Genomic DNA, 20154 nt, shown 5'->3' with positions numbered 1-20154 from the left:
TTTTTTTTTTGAATCGGAGTTTCACTTTGTCACCCAGGCTGTAGTGCAGGGGCACGCTCGCAGCCACCGCAGTCTCAACCTGTTGCACTCAGGTGATCCTTTTGCCTCAGTCTTCCAACTAGCTGGAACTACAGGCATGCGCCACCATGTCGGTGGAATAAGCCGAGCCCAGCCTATAATTCCAGCACTTTGGGAGGCTGAGGTGAGAGGATTGCTTGAGTCTACAGGTTCAAGACCAGCCTGGGCAATCTGGCAAGACCTCATCTCTACAATAAATCAAAAAATTAGCCTCTAATTCCATTAGTCCACATGTCTGCTCTTGTACCAGTACCATGCCGTTTGGTTACTACAACCTGATAGTATAATTTGAAGTGAGGTATTGTGATGTGTAAAGTTTTATTCTTTTTAGTTGGAGTCTCACTTTGTCGCCAGACTAGAGTGCAGTGGCCACTCCCGGCCACCACAGCCTCGACCTGCTGGGCTCCGGCGATCCTTCCACCTCAGCCTTCTGAGTAGCCGGAATTACAGGCATGCGCTACCACAGCCAGCTGATTTTTTGATTTATTGTAGAGATGAGGTCTTGCTGCCCAGGCGGGTCTCGAACCCGCGGGCTCAGGCAATCCACTCACCTCAGCCTCCCAAAGGCGCGGGATTACAGGCTGAACCACCGAGCCCGGCTGATTTGAAAAATTTTTGAGGGGAAAAGGGGGGTAAAGAAATTGTGGAGGGGTATGAAATAAAATTGGCCACGAATGGATAATTGTTGAAGCCAGGTGATGGGTACACGTGGGCTCCTACAATTTTAAAAGACTAAGGTGGCATGCATTTGTTCTCTGAAATCTAGGGGAAGAAAGTTATTATAAATAAATGCAGAGATAGTTGAATGAAGACCATGAAGGATCATCATAAATGCGAAAGCAAAAAATGTTTTCAATAGTTTTGGTAAAGCTGGAAACAAGAAGGGTAACTAAGACGAAAGGTCCAGGATAATATCTAAACACCAATGCTGTGAAGGTGAAGAAGACAAATAAAATACAGGTAGTTAGGTTCTATGAAGTTACTGCAAGCACTGAACTAATTACCATTGAATTGTTGTTCTTAGGGGAAATACAGATTTAGGTTTCCAAGAGCCTCTGGTCACCTTTTGTCAACTGATGAGTACATAACAATCTTTTATGTGTATTTCTGTTTAAAGATGCCTTATTGAACACTTACTGTTGATTTATTAAAATTGAACACATAGTTGACAGCATAACGCATGACTAAACACAGCCTACACACTACGCATATTTTCTCCATACAATACATCATAATCTCCGGCACTACACTACAGCACTACAATTGGGGGCGATTTTAAACAACAAAATCACAAACAAAAAGTAGACTAATGTGAAGAATGCAGCACTACATGAACCATAAAAAAGACACTTCTTCACAGTATGAGAGTTAAAATATCAAAGGCACCATATCATCCACTTCAACCTCAGATAACAGTGTGCACCTTGAGTAACCAAAATTTTAGCCACTCTGTATGCTTGTGAATGATCATAGAAGCGCCTTGAGTTGATTTTGAGATTACAGATACATTTTAGCAAGTAGGTGAATTGACAAATATGGAATCTGGAAATTACAAGGATTGAGTATATTTTCAAGGATTTTTTTTTAACTTAACTTCATTTTAGGAGATTGAGTTACAAAATCAACTTTATGGAATGTTGCAATGGGACCAATCTATCTTCTTTCTTTTGTTCCTTCAGGAGCAATTAGAGTTTTAGAGCATAAATGAAGCACAGTGAAGTGAGTCTAACCTTGAACATTTGCCAGAAGTATGGAGAAATATCAACAGAGTAAGAGAATTTAATGTAGCAAACTGAACAATGCTAAAATAACTAACCCAGGTAAATGTTAGGGTTAAAAAAAAAACATGGTAAAACCAACAGTGAGTTAAAGAGGTAGAACCAATGAAGGAAAAACAGATTCAGTGTTCATGTAAAAATATAAGAGGAAAAACATAAAAAATTATTTTAAAAAAACTTAGAAATTGATGACATACTATTTTCTGAATTCAGATTTAAAAGCATACAAAGTAACATGGTATTTTATTTTATTTTTTATTTTTATTTTTTTTATTTTTTGAGTTGGAGTCTCACTCTGTTGCCCAGACTGGAGTGCAGTGGCCGCTCCCGGCCACCGCAGCCTCGACCTGCTGGGCTCCGGCGATCCTTCCGCCTCAGCCTTCCGAGTAGCCGGAATTACAGGCATGCGCTACCACGCCCGGCTGATTTTTTGATTTATTGTAGAGATGAGGTCTGCCAAGTTGCCCAGGTGGGTCTTGAACCCAAGGGCTCAGGCAATCCACTCACCTCAGCCTTCCAAAGGCGCGGATTACAGGCTGAGCCACAGAGCCCGGCTCTGTAACATGGTATTTTAAACAGCAATATACTGTATAAGAATCATACTAAACATAAGGTCTGTCAAATCACAAAATGAAAATGATAGGAGCATGTAGTGACATACACAAGGAGTCAGTTATTGGTCTCCTCCAAGAATTTATGAGTAGAAAGGATGAAGACAAAGAGGTCAAAATGTTCACATTTGTCAAAGGTACAAAATTGACAGCCCTAGGCTATAAACTGAAAAGCACAATCAGGGTTCAAAAAGATGTATAAACTTCAGAGCAAGATAAAATAGATTTACTTTTATTTTTTGCTTTTAGTTAAATAAGCTAAAACAAACAAAAACCTGGACATTAGGAATAAAACAAATATATTTGTCCTTATTTGTGACTGTATAATATGCCATATGTATATGCACCACATTTTTTTTAATCCAGTCCAGCTTCAATGGGCAGCATGGTTGGTTCCATGTTTTTGCTATTGTGAATAAAATTGCAGCAAACGTGCATGTGCAGGTGTCTTTTTTATAGAACAATTTGAGTTCCACCTGGTATATTCCCAATAGGGGGATTGCTGGGTCATATAGAAGGTCAATTTCTAGTTCTTTCAGAATTCGCCACACTGGGAAACTGACAGGGGAGGGGACATGGGATTGGCAGTTGAGGGAAACTGCCAGGAGAGGGATGGGCAAATCCCATCAACAAGGGTATCTGCATAATGAACATTTGTATACCTAACCCTGAATTGCACCCCACATCTTAAAATAAAATAAAAATAATTCCCTAAGTAAAAATAAATAGAAAGACAGATAGATAGATAGATAAGGTAGTTGGATAGATAGATAGATAGATAGATAGATAGATAGATAGATAGATAGATAGATAAAACAAATATAAAAAGATTCTGAAAAGTAAAGCAAAAAAAGTAAGTAGGCAAGAAACCCAAGATTCAAGGAATCATACAGCAGTGAGTTCCCTGGATTTCCCTTTTGCTTCATATGTCTTAAACTAGTAACTGAGGAAGTCAGCAACCTGGAAATTTGCCAACAGGTGCAGTTTTTTGTTTTTTTTTTAAAGCTTCCAGAAAATTCCGCTCTCCTTGGCAGACAAAGAGCCAGTAAGAGGGCAACCTGGGAAAACAAAAAACTCAGGAAGATAGCAAAGGACAACAGAGAAAGATTTCCATGTTCACCAGGTATAAGAAAGCCCAATCTCCCAACAGACTGGTAGCAGAGTATGCTGAATAGGAAGCCAGACTTTCAGACCTGCCAGGTGATAATAAAGCCCTCCCTTACTTCTTCTGTGGTGACCAGTGAGAAACATAAACTACCACCCAGTAATAATGAGGCATAACTCTCCCTTTCACTAGTGTGATGTCAGAGGAGATGTAGTAGAGAATTAAGACTTTCACCACTGCCAATCAATAATAAAATCACTATGCCATGATGTCAGCAGAGGCCAAAAGGTGAGCAATAACAAGGTGGTCCCAGACAGAGTGATATCAAAAGGGGTCTGATGTGGGATCTGAAAGGTATGCAGCAGTAATGAGACACTAGTCGCCCACTTTGGTATCAAATGAAGATGAGTAGAGAATGAGGAAATTCCTCCCTACATTGCCCCCGCTCTGCTGTGTGATGTCAGCAGAGGCATGCTAAAACAGAAGACTTAAGTAAGATCTAAGTTTTAAATAATTTTAACAATCTTAAAAAAAATAACACTTGAAAATCACTCTTCATATAAAGGAACAAGAAAGTCTCAACTTGAATAAGAAAAAGCAATCGATAGACAACAACACTGAGATAACACAGATGTTGCAATTATCTGACAAAGATTTTAACACAACTATCATAAAAATGTCTCAGTAATAATCACAACCATGCTTAAAACAAACTAACAAACAAAAAAGCAAGTCTCAACAAAGAAATAGTATATATAAAAGAATCAAATAAAAATTCTAGATCTAAAAAATTTAATAACCAAAATAAAAAATTTCCTGGATGGGCTTAACAGAAGAATAGAAATGACAGAGAAAGGATTCAGTGAACTTGAAGACAAAACAATAAAAACCACTTAATATGAACAACAGAGAAAATTAGGTGAAAAACAAATAGAAGCTCAGGAATCTCTGAGACTATAATAAAAAGAGTAAACATTAATGTGCTTAGAGTTCCAGAAAGAGAGGAGAAATAAGGTGGAGTTGAAAAAGTATTCTAAGAAATAACAGCTGAAAATTTTACAAACTTGTCAAAGGGCATAAATTTACAGATTCGAAAAGCTGAGAAAACCTCAAACAGAATAAACCCAAAGAAATTCATGCACATTATCAAACACATTATCAAACTTCTGAAAACTAAAGACAAAGAAAAGCTCTTGAACACAGGAAGAGAGAAATGACACCTCAACTATTTAAAACAAAGTAATTCTAATAGCAGTAGATTCCTGATATAAATTACAGAAACCATGATTTAAGTTCTAGAAGAAAATAACTGTCAATCCTAAATTCTACACCTACTAAAATTATGCTTCAGTAGTGAAGCAGAAAAAAAAAAAAAAGAAAGATTTTGCACTCAAAGAGAATTTGTCGCCAGCATACCTATGTCAAAACGGTGCCTAAGGATGTTTCTAAAATGGAAAAGAAATGATTTTTTTGAAAAAGGAATCTTGGAAAATTAGGGAAGAAAAAACAACAACTCTGTAAGTAAGCACACTTTTCTTTCCCTCTTCAGTTTTCTAAGTTATGTTTGGTAGTTGAAGAAAAACAATGTCTGATATGATGTCTAGATTCTCTCAAAATATAGAGAAAATATTTAATATTTATATTTATTAATATTAAACAAGGAAGAGTAAAGGGACTTAATGGGAGGTAGGTTTTCTATTCCACACTCAACTCAAGTTAGTGAAATGTCAATATCATTAAACTGATAATTGTAAAGTTTTACATATATGCATATAAGTATATCTATGGATATACACAAATATATATATGTTTATATATGCACATAACATAACTTACAAAAACCACTAAAATTTTGCTGCAAAGATATAGTCAAAAACACTAGTACATAAGCTAAGACTGAATTCTATAAAAATTGCTCTGCTTGATTCTATTTATATTACATTCTGGGAATTACACAATTAAAGAGATGGAGTACAAATTAGTGATTACCAGATGTTAGAGACAAAGAGAGGAGAAGGGTGCTACCCTTGAGGTGGATCTTGTAGTGATAAAAATATTTCTCCATTTTAACTGCAGTGGTGGTTACACAAATCTAGACATGACAAAATGCCATAGAGTTAAGACAGATTTTGTACCACTGTCAGTGTCCTAGATCCTATATTGTACCATAGTTGTGTGAGATTAACCACTGAGGAAACCTGGGTGAAGAGGTACATGTGACTCTTCTGTACTCTATCATTGTGACTTATAAATTTGTAATTAAACTCAACGAATTTGAGTAATTTGCCTGAGATCACGTGCTAATCAGTAGCAGAACTTGAATTTGAATCCAGAGTGATCTAATTCAGAAACCCATGCTTTTTTCCCTACATTCTACTAACTCTCTTGTGATTTTTTCTGTCCATTTAGAAATGTTAAGTAATAGTAATAATAGCTAAATTTGAAATAATGTGTTCATAACTTGTAATTATTTCAAAGTGAACAAAAAAGTATGCAGCATACTAATAAGCAAAGCAATTTACCTGGCACGCATCTCTTTTTCCTTTTAAGGAGCCAGCACATAACATTCTAGGAGTTATGGCACCATCGTAAGCTTGAGGTTCATTGCAGGTTTTAGTGTCTATGAGAGTCACCTCTGCTTGCCGAAGATGATTTTCACTATTACCTAAAGGAGAAAAAAAAAGTCTTTGTAGTTGTAGACATACATATATTTTATAAACCTGAAGAAAATCTTTCATAATTACTGAATAAAACGGTTATATAGAATTTTGGAATAATCATTTTTTAGACACAGTAATGTTTGGAAAGAGAATTTGTTCCTAACTACTAGAAAAAACCTCAAGTTATGTAAGTAATTTATACTCTGTTGTTAAGATTAGAAGTAAGATTTATTAGTGAAGAATGGTGGCTTTATGATTCTCTAATCTTCACAATTGGATACAATATTGAGCCCTAATCTGGAAAATGACTAATTTTGTAGAAAAATGTTCAGTGGATAGGAGACATAGTTACTCTTTCAGACACATTATCAGCACCATTACTGTGGTAGTAGTGATTTATTTAATAGTAATTTAGGCAGGAGGAAATTCGTGTGTCTTCTAAATTACTTACTGTAATTGTAAGGACTGAATTGGCCCCAAATTCATCTGACCATTCAACCATCATGTTTTGACATATTGATATTTCGTTCTTTAAATGTCACAGAACAGCAAATTGGATTTGGCTTGAGTGTTTCTTCAGGTACTCACCATCATTTTGCAGTGCTCCAAAACCTGTCACAAACATCCTATCACCTGGGTGGAACTCATGGGATGCATCAGGGAGACAAACTCTATGTACTGCATTTGTGTAGGGAACAGGGCTAGAAAGCTCGGCAAGTGCAATATCATAGTCATGTGATGGGTACTTATATTTTTCATGGACGATTATCCTCCGGAGGCCATGTTTCATTTTTGGAGGATTTATTCTTACTCCAAAGGAAGCAGTCCATCTGGCTGGGTCCTTATACCTGGGTAGAAAAAATAAACAATAAATTTCAGTTTAATATGCTGCAAATCTAATAATTTATACTATTAGTCAAGTTAATTTAGTACAATTATAGACTTTTTTCTTTTTAAATTTATAGTTCCTATGTATAGAAACAAACTCTTTCTAATATGAGAATAAGGTTCTGAGGTCAGATCAGGTGGGAAAGTCGGCATTTCCTAGAATATACACGCCATTCCATATGCCAAGCCATCGACTCCCGATCCTAGGGCCTGTTAACATTTCTGGACATCAATGAGTCCAAGGGACTTGTGGAAAGAATATCCTGTACAGAATCAGAGAACTAAATATATTCTATGCGCCTCACTCATGCCCCTTACCCACAAATATACACATCACTGAAGGCTACACAATTATTTACAAAGCACTACTCTTCTATCTATTGCAGATGTTTTTGACACTAGGTTGAACTTTTCTTCATTTCTTGTAATATAATTAGCCAATCTATTCATTCATGCAATTTGCTACTTCAAAATTTATCATACTTAATTATTTTTCTTACCATGTGAAATGTCCCCCCTTGGTGTCAAACCTGCTACCTACCCAAGCTCCAACTCTGATAGAGATACTCAGCATGAAGATAGGGTACTTCCCTTCAACATCAAGCTCTAAGTCCAAAGATGATTTTAATATTCCCACTTTCTTTTGACAAATTATTGTGGTCTTATCAATGCACAATTTACCAACATGCACTATGATGACATTTTCACTTCCAGATTAGAAAACGTCTTACTAAGGTGTATGAATTTCTCACTCCCTTTATGATTTCCACATTATCTTTCATTTACACTAAACTAACCTCTCTGAAAATTCATGAGGCATTTTCTTCTTGCCAACATCTATTGCACTTTGTTTCTCCCCAGTCATTTGGAAGTTTCAAAACTTACATTCTAAAACAGTGAGCAGCACTCACAAGCCATTTGGTATTAATTAAAGTTGCTCCACAGCGATGAGTCCCATCCCACTGCAGGCTTGTTTGCCATGGCCATTCACCCTCTTCTGCCTCTGTTCCACCAACGATCCTGACGCTTTGTCTCGCAGGTTTACTCCTTCGTGTCCCACAGCCTGACAAAGAGAGATGGTTCATTAATTAGCAGTTGTTTTAAGCATCACATGGTGTTACTATGTTGCAAATGTCTTGTACTTTGAACTCCAGGAGTATCAAATATTTTCTCATGGTCTTACTTTTCTGTAAACTGTAATGTTTCATTTAGTTAACTCCTATTCATCTTGTGAGATGTAAATCAGTTATTACCTCATCTAGGGTACCTTTACTTTCCTACGTCCAAACAGGATTTGTTAGGAGTTTCTTGATGCTTCCATCATAATAATAATGACAAGCACAATAACAGGCACACTCTTCTCTCTATATATGTGTGTGTGTTTGCACTGTGTGTGTGTGTGTGTGTGTGTGTGTGTGTGTGTGTGTGTGTCTTTCTCAATATTTTTTATACTTGGCTATAGGAAAAGGGAAATACTAGACCTAGAGTCAGCACTTATAAAGTATGGGTAAAGACATTATCTGGGCCTTCAATAATCTCTTCAAAATATATCCCAGTGCCATAATTGCCTGCACTCTCCATGAAATAGGATTAAAATATCAAGAAGATTTTATTTAGGGTACGATGACAATTAGTTTCTACCTCTAGCTGAATAATATCAACATATGGAATTGTTTTATATAATCTTCAGAAAACTTTTGCAAGAGTATATTATAGATAACTGCAAACAGAGCATTGGTAAGTGATCATTTTTGTCGCTTCTTTAACAGTTGCACAAGTCACTTTCACTACACATCTGCCACAGGCACCCATATGCCCACTCCAAGGTTCTCTCAATTGTACTATTCTTTACTAATAAAATTTGCTCAGAAACAAGATAAAGCACCATGAACTGTGCACAAATCAATTACACTTTATCTGTTATGGCTTTATAATAGGAACACAAAGAAAGCCTAAATGATCCAGAATGTTAACTATTTACGTTCAGGTAATGCCATTTTAATAAATGTATTAAACTTACAATTGTTCAGATAGTTGTCTGTTTCTGTCTTGTTGATTTCTGAAATACACAGAAATAGTGAAAAGAACAGGGTGAACACATCAGAATTGCACTTTTCCTCTGAATATTTCAAATACCAAAAGGCTGGTTAATTTTATCATAACATAGAATAGGTTACTTAAAAAACAACACAGTTTGTCACAGACATAATATTGTCATTGCCTTGAGCAGGAGAGACTGCTCCTTTCCCAATAATTCTTCGAATTCAGTAGTTTTGTGTTAAAGCCCCCAAATCTGAATTTTATACCAGGAAATAAGATACAAGTAGTCCATGGCTCCCTTTGGGAAATATTGATCTAAACCATTGTACTGACTTCCCAAATGTAATTATATTTTTATTAACCATTATTTCAGATTATTTCACTAAGCACATAAGCATAGTTCCATTTATATAACACATGAGTCACATCTTCATAACTTAATCCTCAAATTCAACTCCAGTCAATGACTCCTTAGTGTGTTGACTTCCCAACAATTAAGCCCTAACCTTCTGCAAACACAAACCCAGTCATTAGATACATAAAACTCTAAGCTCAGACTTTCAGACTCAGTAAATTTCTAACGTCCAAAACTACTCTTTTTGAAATGGCAGGATGAATGTTCTCAATGCAAAGATATTCATCTAATTTGTTTAGTATTGAATAGTATAGATTTACTGGAAATCTACATTTTTTCAAGTCTTCTTTCTGATTTTATTTATTCTGGCTATTTGTGGGGAAAATGTTAAAAAAGGAATTAAGGCTAGGCAATGTTGGTTTACACCTGTAATCCCAGCACTTTGGGAGGCTGAGGCGGGAGTATTGCTTGAGCCCAAGAGTTTGAGACTAGTCTAGGCAACAGTGAGACTTCATCTTTACAAAAAATTTAAAAATTAGCCAGATGTGGTCACATGCTCTTGCAATTGCAACTACTCAGGAGGCTGAGGCAGAAAGATTGCCTAAGTCCTCGAGTTTGAGACTGTGGTGAGCTAGGATAGTACCATTGCACACCAGCCTGGGCAACATAGTAAGATACTCCCCCAAAAAAAGAAAAAAAAACCATTTGTTCTAAGTTAATATTAAAAGGACCACTTCTGATGTCTCTGTTTCATATAACATGTTCTTCTCTATCTCAAGCACTTCCTAGGGAAAGTTCTGGTTTTGTATGTTTGATACTACTGACAAGGCTGACTTCCAGTATGTGTGACTTATGCATTGGCCCTGGGTCCCCCACTTATAATGTCCTTGTGTTTGATGCAATGTAATACTCTGCTATTGTTATCTTAAAATTCTTAGTAATTGTATCTTGGAACTTGTGCTTTGAAAGTTAAGTTCAATAGGATAATAGAGAATAATGTGAGCAAAGGAGATTTATATAATATATGTTCAGCTGGGTACAGTGACTCATGCCTATAATCCTAACTACTTGAGAGGCGGAGGCAGTCTGGGCAATATAACCAGACTCCATCTCTATGAAAAACATAAGATAATTTTGAAAAATAAAATATTAACTGGGCATAATGGCATGTGCCTAGACTACCAGCTACTCAGAAAGCTGAGGAAGGAGGATCGCTTGAGCCCAGAAGTTTGAACCTTCAGCAAGCTATAATCACAATACTGCACCCCAGCCTGGGTGACCCAGCAAAACCCCATATTTAAAAAATAAAAATAAAAATGTGTGTCCACAGTTTCTTGCCACACTGTTTGCATATATCATTTGTGATGCCCTATAAAATCAGAATTCTGGTGAACCCACAACATGTAGAAGTTCAGCAAGACTCAAAGCAAATACAAGACAAGCATGTTATAACTTCCACCAAGTCAGCAGTGGGGTCCTGACGGTCCCTGAGGGACCACGTTTTTTGTTTCAGCCGGGACTTGCTTAGACCCCCAGAAAGAAGACAATAGTATTTTAATAAACACCAAGAAACAAGAAACCCTATCATATCCTTTCTTCCTGCTGTTACTTCCACGTATTAGCCAACAGCTTTTGTTGAAAATAATGACATAGAAAGAAGGGGAATGAAAGGGAAACGCAGAGTTCCTATTCTTTCATATTCCCTCATGCTTCAATAAGCTGAAGGTAGAGCACATTGGTAGAATGTGCTCATATGAAGAAGAGAAACACAGAGAGTTAAGTTATCCTTGTGCACTATTTCTACTGATCTGACAAAAATGAGAAAGATTCATATACGAGCTACGAAACACAGCTGCATAATTTTCATGGTTTTGCATACAAGTTAAATGCGCCCATATACGCATTTAACATTAACACTGCAAGAAGGAAACAGTAAAACTTCTAGTAACAATTTCACTTTTTTCACTTAGAATGACACAAATGGGCAAATAAAAATGAAAAGTGGCCGGGCTCGGTGGCTCAGCCTGTAATCCCGCATCTTTGAGAGGCTGAGGTGAGTGGATTGCCTGAGCCCGAGGGTTCGAGACCTGCCTGGGCAGCGAGACCTCATCTCTACAATAAATCAAAAAAAAATCAGTCAGGCATGGTAGCGCATGCCTGTAATTCCGGCTACTTGGAAGGCTGAGGCGGAAGGATCGCCGGAGCCCAGCAGGTTGAGGCTGCGGTGGCCGCGAGTGGCCACTGCACTCCAGTCTGGGCAACAGAGTGAGACTCCAACTCAAAAAAAAGAAAAGAAAAGTCAAGAGATAGACCATGGAAGAAAGAAAGGACATATATTTTAGTTTTAACAGTACTTTTTCTTGCTTTTTTGAAAAAGGGTCCAGCATTTTCATTTTGCGCTGGGTGCACAAATTGTGTAGCTGACCCTGACTACTGAAGCCTCCACCCTAAGCAATCAGGGTGACTGACCATCAGTTTAGGCCTCTACTTAGATCTGTCAACTTTTATATTAGCAGTTTGTATTCATTCTCTCTACTTGTTCTGTATTCCCTATTCCCTAGTACTTCCATATTTATTACTGCATTCACTAACGACACATTCATACAGCCAGAGAGCTCTTGAAAAGTGGCCAGTCTAAACTGAAATGTGCGACCAATATAAAATGTGCACTACATTTCAGAGCCTTCGTACAAAAAAATGTAAAATACCTCATGGATAATTTGTACATTGACTACTTATTGAAAGAATAATCTTTTGGACATGTCGGGTTAAATATACAAATTATTCAAATTAATTTTGCATGTTTATTTTCACTTTTTTAGTGTAACTCCCAGAAACTTTCATATTGTACTTGTGCCCACAGAGTATTTCCACTGACCTGCACTGTTCTAGAACATATGACTCAGCACTTAAGCAGACCTTCATTCCACTGAAGATCTCATGGCTCTCAATTTTTTTTTTTTTTTTTTGGTCTCACTCTGTTGCCCAGGCCGGAGTGCTGTGGCATGCTCACAGTCGCTGCAGCCTCAACCCACTGGGCTCAGGCAATCTTTCCACTTCAGCCTTCCAAGTAGCAGGGACTACAGGCATGAGCCACTACTCTCGGCTAATTTTTTGATTTATTGTAGAGATGAGGTCTCGCCAAGTTGCCCAGGCTGTTCTCGAACCCCAGGGTTCAGGCAGTCTTCTCGTCTCCACCTCCCAAAGTGCTGGGATTACAGGCATGAGACACCATGCCCAGCTGTGTTTCTTACTTTCTAATAATGATGACCTATCACTACTTATTTTGTTCGATATGGCCCCACAAACACAAACAAAAAAAAAACCTGACAGCCACAACAAGAAAACCTACCTAAAACTTTTCACTTATAGTTGCAAATATACCAAAACTAAGTATATCATAAGTTTTTTCACTGGTAAATAATTTAAGGGAAGAAGCAACAACAAAGTGTATTAGTGACATTTGGAAGCAAATGTGTGCATGGCAGGAGCCTTTCCACACATTATATTATCAGCACATAAAATGAAGGCAACAAGACAAAGAAGAATATACAAAACCACTTCCTCCACTTAGAATTAGTTTCTACAGTCACAGTACAATGTTCAATATAAAAGAAACTGCCAGTAGTTAATGAAAAGTTTGTTAGGGTAGTTTTAAAAATTAAAATACTTCATTAGAATGAGTTTAGTTCCAAAGAAATATCCTATTGGTGACAAGTCCCCAAAACTGAAGGACAGCCAAAAAATGTTTTTAATTACTAGCAAGACCAAACATAACATAGAGCAGTTCTATGTAAGATAAACTAGATAAGAGAAATTAACTTACTTATAATTTCAACTGAGTCAGGATCCACTTTAGGGGGTCCTACAGCATCTTGAAGCTTTTCATGTAGAACACGTTGAACAATTCTGTTTACGGTTTCAGGATCCTCAGTAGAGCGAAATCTACACGTCAGCAGCATATGAGCCAACACTCCATGTTTCTCTTGACTGTGAATCAAGAAAGAAAGGACAGAGGGGATGGAGGGAGAGAGAAAGGGAGGGAAGGAGAAAGGGAGGGAAGGAAGAAAGTATCACAATCTGTTTTCTTCCTTTATTATTTATTTGAAACACACATACAAAATAAATCCATAAATGTTTCCTTCTGTACCACCATTGTTGACTATGTACGAGACCCCAAACAGCTTTTCTGATAGTCTGCTAGTGTGTCCATGGTCTCACTTACCACCAAAGGATCTAGTTAAGTACATAACTATTAATATAAAAAGACACTTATATTGTCAACTATTCAAAATTACCAAATATAATTGTGGTGAGTGAAATCAACCGTGGTTTTGGCTTTCAAGTTTCATTCTTCTGACTTGAATCCACCTATTTCTCTTAAGCAATCTTCAGACTTTCCTAAACAACTTCTAAAGATATTGGAAAGTTTGACCAAATTAGATTGACTTCATGTGACTGTATTTTCAACACAGAGCATTAATTAACCTTAGTACTACTTTTGTGAGTAACTACTTTGGAATCATCCCGCCTCTATTTTCCCCTCTCCTTTTCGTGGTTTCCAAAGGATCTCACTCTTCACTATATACTACATCAACTCTTACGTTCATGAACTGTAAATGGGAATATATATTAAAATCTGATTTTTGGAGGAATTTTGTTAATCTGTTAAAAATTTGAATATCCTTCCTCTCTGACACAGCATTTCTCACTTCTAGAAATTAAATCTTCAAATGCACTCTTATGTGTGCAAGGACATATGTATAGACATGTTCATTATAACCTTGCTTTCAAAACAGGAAAATAAATAGCAATCCAAGTGTTCTAGTTGACATATCCAGTGGATTCTTCTCAGTATTTATATTACTTGGTCAGGAGTATTTGTCATTGTTGATCATATCCTCCTTGAAATTTCTTGTCTTTAGCATCAGTGGTGCCTCAGTCACGATTTTTCTTTTTTCCTGCTCTTTCTTTATGTTCAAGTTTCTTATTTTTCTTCCATCTCCTTAAATATTGTTGTTCTTCAAGATTTAATCATCTTTTTTCCCCCTTTGCATTATGCTTTTTCTGGAAAATTTATACTCAAGCTTTCCAAAATTTTGAGTTGATGATTTGCAAATTTTTATCTTCTGCTCAGTTTCTTTTCCCTCCACCAAGTCACACTCATTCATATGGTCCTCTAGTATCGTTTTTTAATTACAGATTTGGAGAGTTTGTGTGTGGGTTTGTTACAAGGATATATTGTATAATAGTGGGGTTTGGGTTTGCAGTGAACCCATCACCCAAATAGTGGACATAGTACCCAATAGGTAGCTTTTCAATCCTTGCTCCCTTCCCACTCTTCCACCCTCCCTCTCTTGGAGTCCTTGGTGTCTATTATTTTCATTTCCATGTCCATGTGTACTCACTGTTTAGTTCCCACTTCTAAGTGAGAGCATGCTATATTTGATTTTCTGTTTCTAAGTTATTTCACTCAAGATAATGGCCTTCAACAGCATCCATGCTGCTATGGAGGACATTATGTCAGTCTTTTTTATGACTGGGTAGTATTCCATGGTATATATAAAGTATATTTTCTTCATACAATCAAATATTATCCTGTAGTGTCTTAGCTCTCTAAAACTGACTTCCTCTTTCAAATAAATTTGTTCTTCTCACCACTGTAATAACACAAGCAAGAATAATGAGTAGCAGTAGCCATTTTACCAAAATGAAAAGGAGAACATATTAGAAAGTAATATGGAAAATAGAAATGGAAAATGCAGTTATTCTTATGTATTAGGGGCTCGGGAAAGAGAGGAATATATGATGACTTCTAGGTTTCTCATTAATGTGATTGATTCTCCTTGAGTTAGGACATTTTCTGTAGAACTTCTATGTGGAGATGTGCATGGGCAGAAATATAGTTATAGAAATCGGAAAATAGGTCAGACTGGAGACAGACACTTGGATTTCACTATCATATGAAGCCATGTAGCTAGATGTGGTCCTTTGAGAAAGTGAAACTTAAGGATCAGAGAAGAAGATGCAGATCCAAGAAAGGATACTATCTCAAATACCAGAGAGTACAGAATTTTAGGGAGGAAGTGGTCAGAGTAATGCCTCAGAGGTGTCAGCTAAGTAATAGACTGGGAAGTAACCTTTAGAGTTTTTTCATTGGAATAATATTGGAAACAGTTCTTATCCTATTTTTGAAAAATAAAAATATTGTGTATTATGACGATATATTACTTAAAATTTTTATTTAGTATTTTCCTTAAAATGTTGTGGTCTGAACTTGTTTATCTCATGATGGTTGATTAACAGATGAGCTCTTCTTAGCTAAATATTTAGAGCCTACAGAGGTGGAATAGAAGTTTACGAAAATGATAAGGGCAGTTTTTCTTTTAAAAATTCGCCCATGCCGGGTCTTTCTGCCATAAATCTTTCTTCTTCCTTCTTTCTTTTCTCGCTAATAAACTTTGTTTTAAAACTTTTTTTTAAAAATGATAAGGAAGAGAACAAAGAGTTAAAGACTGGAGGGCAGTGGCCCGCTCCCGGCCACCGCAGCCTCGACCTGCTGGACTCCGGTGATCCTTCTGCCTCAGCCTTCCGAGTAGCTGGAACTACAGGCACACGCTACCACACCCAGCTAATTTTTTTTTTTTTTTTTTTTTTTTGATTTATTGTAGAGATGAGGTCTCGCCAAGTTGCCCAGGCGGGTCTCGAACCCGCGGGCTCAGGCAATCCACTCACCTCAGCCTCCCAAAGTGCGGGATTACAGGCTGAGCCACCGACCCTGCAAGAGAAGCTTTAAAAACAGGAAAATAGCCAGTCTCGGTGGCTCAGCCTGTAATCCCGCGCTTTGGGAGACCGAGGTGAGTGGATTGGCAAACCCTCATCTCTACGATAAATCAAAATGAGCCGGGTGTGGAAGCGCGCGCCTGTAGTTCCAGCTACTCGGAAGGCTGAGGCGGAAGGATGGCCGGAGCCCAGGTCGAGGCTGCAGTGGCCGGGAGCGGTCACTGCACTCCAGTCTGGGTGACGCAGTGAGACTCCAACTCAAAAAAAAATAAAAATAAAAATAGGAAAATAAATAACAATCCAAGTGTTCTAGTTGACACACCCAGTGACTTCTTCTCAGTATTTGTATTATTTGGTCAGCAATGTTTGTCATTGTTGATCATACCCTCCTTGAAATTTCCTGTCTTTAGCATTAGTGGTGCCTTAGTCATAATTTTTCTTTTTTCCTGCTGCTTCTTTATGTTCAAGTAAATATTATTTTACATAGGACATTAATTGCTATTAAACCAAGATGTGTGTTAGGTCTCTATCTGTGCAAGTTAGAATTCCCCCAGATAGATAGATGATAGATAGATAGATGGATGGATGGATAGATAGATAGGTAGATAGATAGATAGATAGATAGATAGATAGATAGATAGACAGACAGACAGACACCAGTTACACCTCTGTCCCTGGCAATCATTTGAAAATGCTTACTTTTGGATTTAAAGAATGAGTAAGGTACTTTGTAACCCATGACTTACACACAGAAAAGGTATCAAATGAATGTTTGTTGAATTGAATTACATCATTTCATTAACACTTTAAAACCTATATATTGCTGGTTAATGGCTTCAGCATTAAATTAACTTCAGAAGTCAGCATTTTAGATTTACATACCTGAACTTGATAACGTGAGACTTGACAAATTCTCTCCTTAATGGAGATTTATAAAATGCATTTTTCACCTGTTTGAAAAATATTCAAAATATGTCAGCTCTGTGGAAAATGGAAAAACAGAACAAACCAAAAAACACTGATGGACATTTCACAGTGTTCTGAACTTGAGGAAGATTGGGGAATCTATTTTGGTATTCTCGGTGATTTCAACTGAACTTTGCCATAAAAATGAGTTATTAGGAGCTGGAGAAACATAGTGGCCAGAAGTGAAATCTGCTGTAGCAGTGATATCACTCAGAAAGAAACCAAAGAGAATGAACATGCCATTTCTTGGAAAGAAAGAGGGAGCATTTATACCCTGAGATAAGGAATTTTATTGCACATAGACAAAGGAAATATAATAATTCTGTCAAGAGACAGTTGGGTCATAGAAATGAGTGCATGACAGTGTCACATGGTCCCCAAATCTAGTTAAAATGTTGCCAAGTATGCCCAGTTCAGCACGCAAAACGTTCTTGGAAAGGCCTATGTGAACTGAGATACTTAACACATCAATGATTTTAATTTGGTAAGATTTTTTAAACATATTTTGTGAAGCTATTTCTTACCACTATAAATAAGAATTCCGGCCAAATTAATTTCTTAAATTAGAAGTGTAGGCAAAGAAACATTAAGTGAATATTTACTAAACAGTTATTACAAGCTGGTGATTGAGTAACAGAACCAATGAGCCTTTTTATTCTTTCTTACATTTCATTGACTCCTGAGGTTTTGTAGCCAAGAACAGTTTCTACAATTATGAGACAAATCAGCTAAGTAGGATGACAGTATTCACTGGGAAATTTTTACTGAAGGATTCATTTTTATCAAATTCAAAACTAGTATTAATTTTGAAGGTATTAAAAAGTCCCATGTAGATGCCTTTAGATTTACATCCATCTGGATTTTATTTACTTAAATAAAATTTATTTTGGTGAATGACACAAAGAACAAGAAAAATAGTAGCGTCGTTCCTTGACCTTTTTAGTGTCATTTTCTTTCCTTTATTTTATATGTGTATTTAGCCTTAGAGAAGAGATTCTTCATATGTTTCCCTGATTTGGCATTTGCGAGTACAAATGTAACCAAGATTCAACCTCCACCTCAGCTAGGTGGCCAAATCCTCAGGCCTCCTGCCTATCAGGCATTTTCCGGGGGGAGTGGGGGACTAGGGCGGGGAGGTTCCCTTCCATTCTGCTCTTATTTGAGATATTAGAACTGAATATTTGAGATAGACAATTCCAATTGTTAAAATAGACAATTTGGAAATTACATATTTAAACACCCTAACTTTCATATAAGGAAATGTGCCTAGAATGATCAAGTGATGACTCAAATTATGTATCATTAGTTAGTAGATACTACTAGAACCAGATGCTTCTCCAACTCCTTAGTTCAATTCTTTCCATCACATTATACCACTAATAACCTCACAGACTCTTAGGAGAAGTAAAAGGATGCTTTGAGTAATCTGATAGCACTAAGAAGTTGTCACTCAGGCCCTTGTTCTTTTAACCCATACTGCTGACTTTTCCAGGTTTTTCAATATTTTATTGATCCCCTAAGTTGAATTTTGATGCCTTAAGGATAAAGAGGAGTATACATTGATTTTTCTATAAACTTACATACCAAACACTCGTTGAAAGTCAGATATTTTTACAAACTAAAATACTATGTAGGAGTGTCAGGGTCTGTTTTTTTAGGAAGTCTATAATACAACAAGTATATTTTGGGCCACTCTTGTGTTTTCAGAATTTCTATACTCTGATGATCAAGTGTGTAGCCTCAGCTACAAAAATGGTGACCAGAGGGCTAGATGTGGTGACTCACATCTGTAATCCCAGCACTTTGGGAGACCTAGGCAGAAGGACTGCTTAAGTCCAGGAGTTCAAGACAAGCTAAGAAACATATTAAGATCTTGTCTCTACAAAAAATGAGCCAGGTGTGGTGACATGCACCTGTAGTCCCAGCTACTTGGGAGGCAGAGGTGGGAAGAATCGCCTAAGTCCTGGAGGTCGAGGCAGTGGTAAGACAAGATTTTGCCATGGCACTCCAGCCTGAGTGACAGAGTGAGAACTTGACTCCAAAAAAAGGGATAATAAAGGGTAAATAGAAGGAATATAAATGAATTGCCAGAGATCTCTTGGTTCAGCTTTGTGATGCATATTCTTCTGAGTCATGTATTGTCATTTTTATTTTATATCCTTTACATGGAGCCTCTTCCCATTTTGCAAAGAGGCATAGGGATCAGTCGAGTGGATGTTTTAGAAGCTAGGATACTCAAAGAATATGGTAAAAAAAAAAAATGACAGAAAATGTACTAGAAGTGGAGGAAAATTGCTTACCATTGATTCAAGTCTCTGGCTCATTTCTGTAAAATTATTAGAAGCCTCTCTTCCAAATTCATCATATAGTTTGTCACTTGTGAATGACAATGTGCTATAGTAATTGTAGGTCTTCCTTTGGTCTATAAGGAGAGAGGCAAAATCCTATCATAATTTTTATCAGATGTATGTAAAGCATCATTATTTCCCCATTTGGTGGTTGCTGGAAAGACTGAGACAGGAAGGAATGCTTCTAAGGCAGGTCATCATCATTTTCTCATCCTGCCTCAGGCTTCAAAGTTATCACAGGATAAAAGACAACATTTATTATCATATGATTTAGGGTGTACAAACTATAAATAATGCCTGGTGTTCCTGGGATATTGTACAAATACCAACTGGAGCTGTGGGCTGATTACTCATGTATTGCCCATTCCCGAATAAGCCACAAGAGATAGTAAGTCACGCCATCTGAGCACACAAACAGGGATGGGTTCAGAAGCTTCCCAAGAGTGACAGCATTTTTATATTTCATAAGTAGATTTTCCCCTTCCATCAGTGGCACATCAATTCTGACCACAGGATTCTTTTTTTTTTTTTTTTTTTTTTTG

The 20154-nt window shown here is 37.0% G+C and overlaps 1 protein-coding gene across 1 annotated transcript in view; it reads right to left on the bottom strand.

Moving 5' to 3' along the window:
* Positions 1-20154, bottom strand: part of TMPRSS11E (transmembrane protease, serine 11E) — a 47245-nt gene that overhangs the window by 5195 nt on the left and 21896 nt on the right. The window contains exons 3-9 of the mRNA XM_008064048.1: positions 19565-19686; positions 17181-17248; positions 13342-13505; positions 9141-9179; positions 8006-8183; positions 6821-7080; positions 6095-6237 (exon numbers count right to left, since the gene is read on the bottom strand). Of these exons, the coding sequence (XP_008062239.1) occupies positions 6095-6237; positions 6821-7080; positions 8006-8183; positions 9141-9179; positions 13342-13505; positions 17181-17248; positions 19565-19686 (974 nt within the window). The remainder of the gene's footprint in view (positions 1-6094; positions 6238-6820; positions 7081-8005; positions 8184-9140; positions 9180-13341; positions 13506-17180; positions 17249-19564; positions 19687-20154) is intronic.

Source organism: Carlito syrichta, unplaced genomic scaffold (assembly GCF_000164805.1).
Source record: "Carlito syrichta isolate Samal-C Ts95f unplaced genomic scaffold, Tarsius_syrichta-2.0.1 Scaffold307184, whole genome shotgun sequence".
Lineage (NCBI taxonomy): Eukaryota > Metazoa > Chordata > Mammalia > Primates > Tarsiidae > Carlito > Carlito syrichta.
Note: the sequence above shows the minus strand (reverse complement) of the source record. Positions and strands in the feature narration are given on the sequence as shown.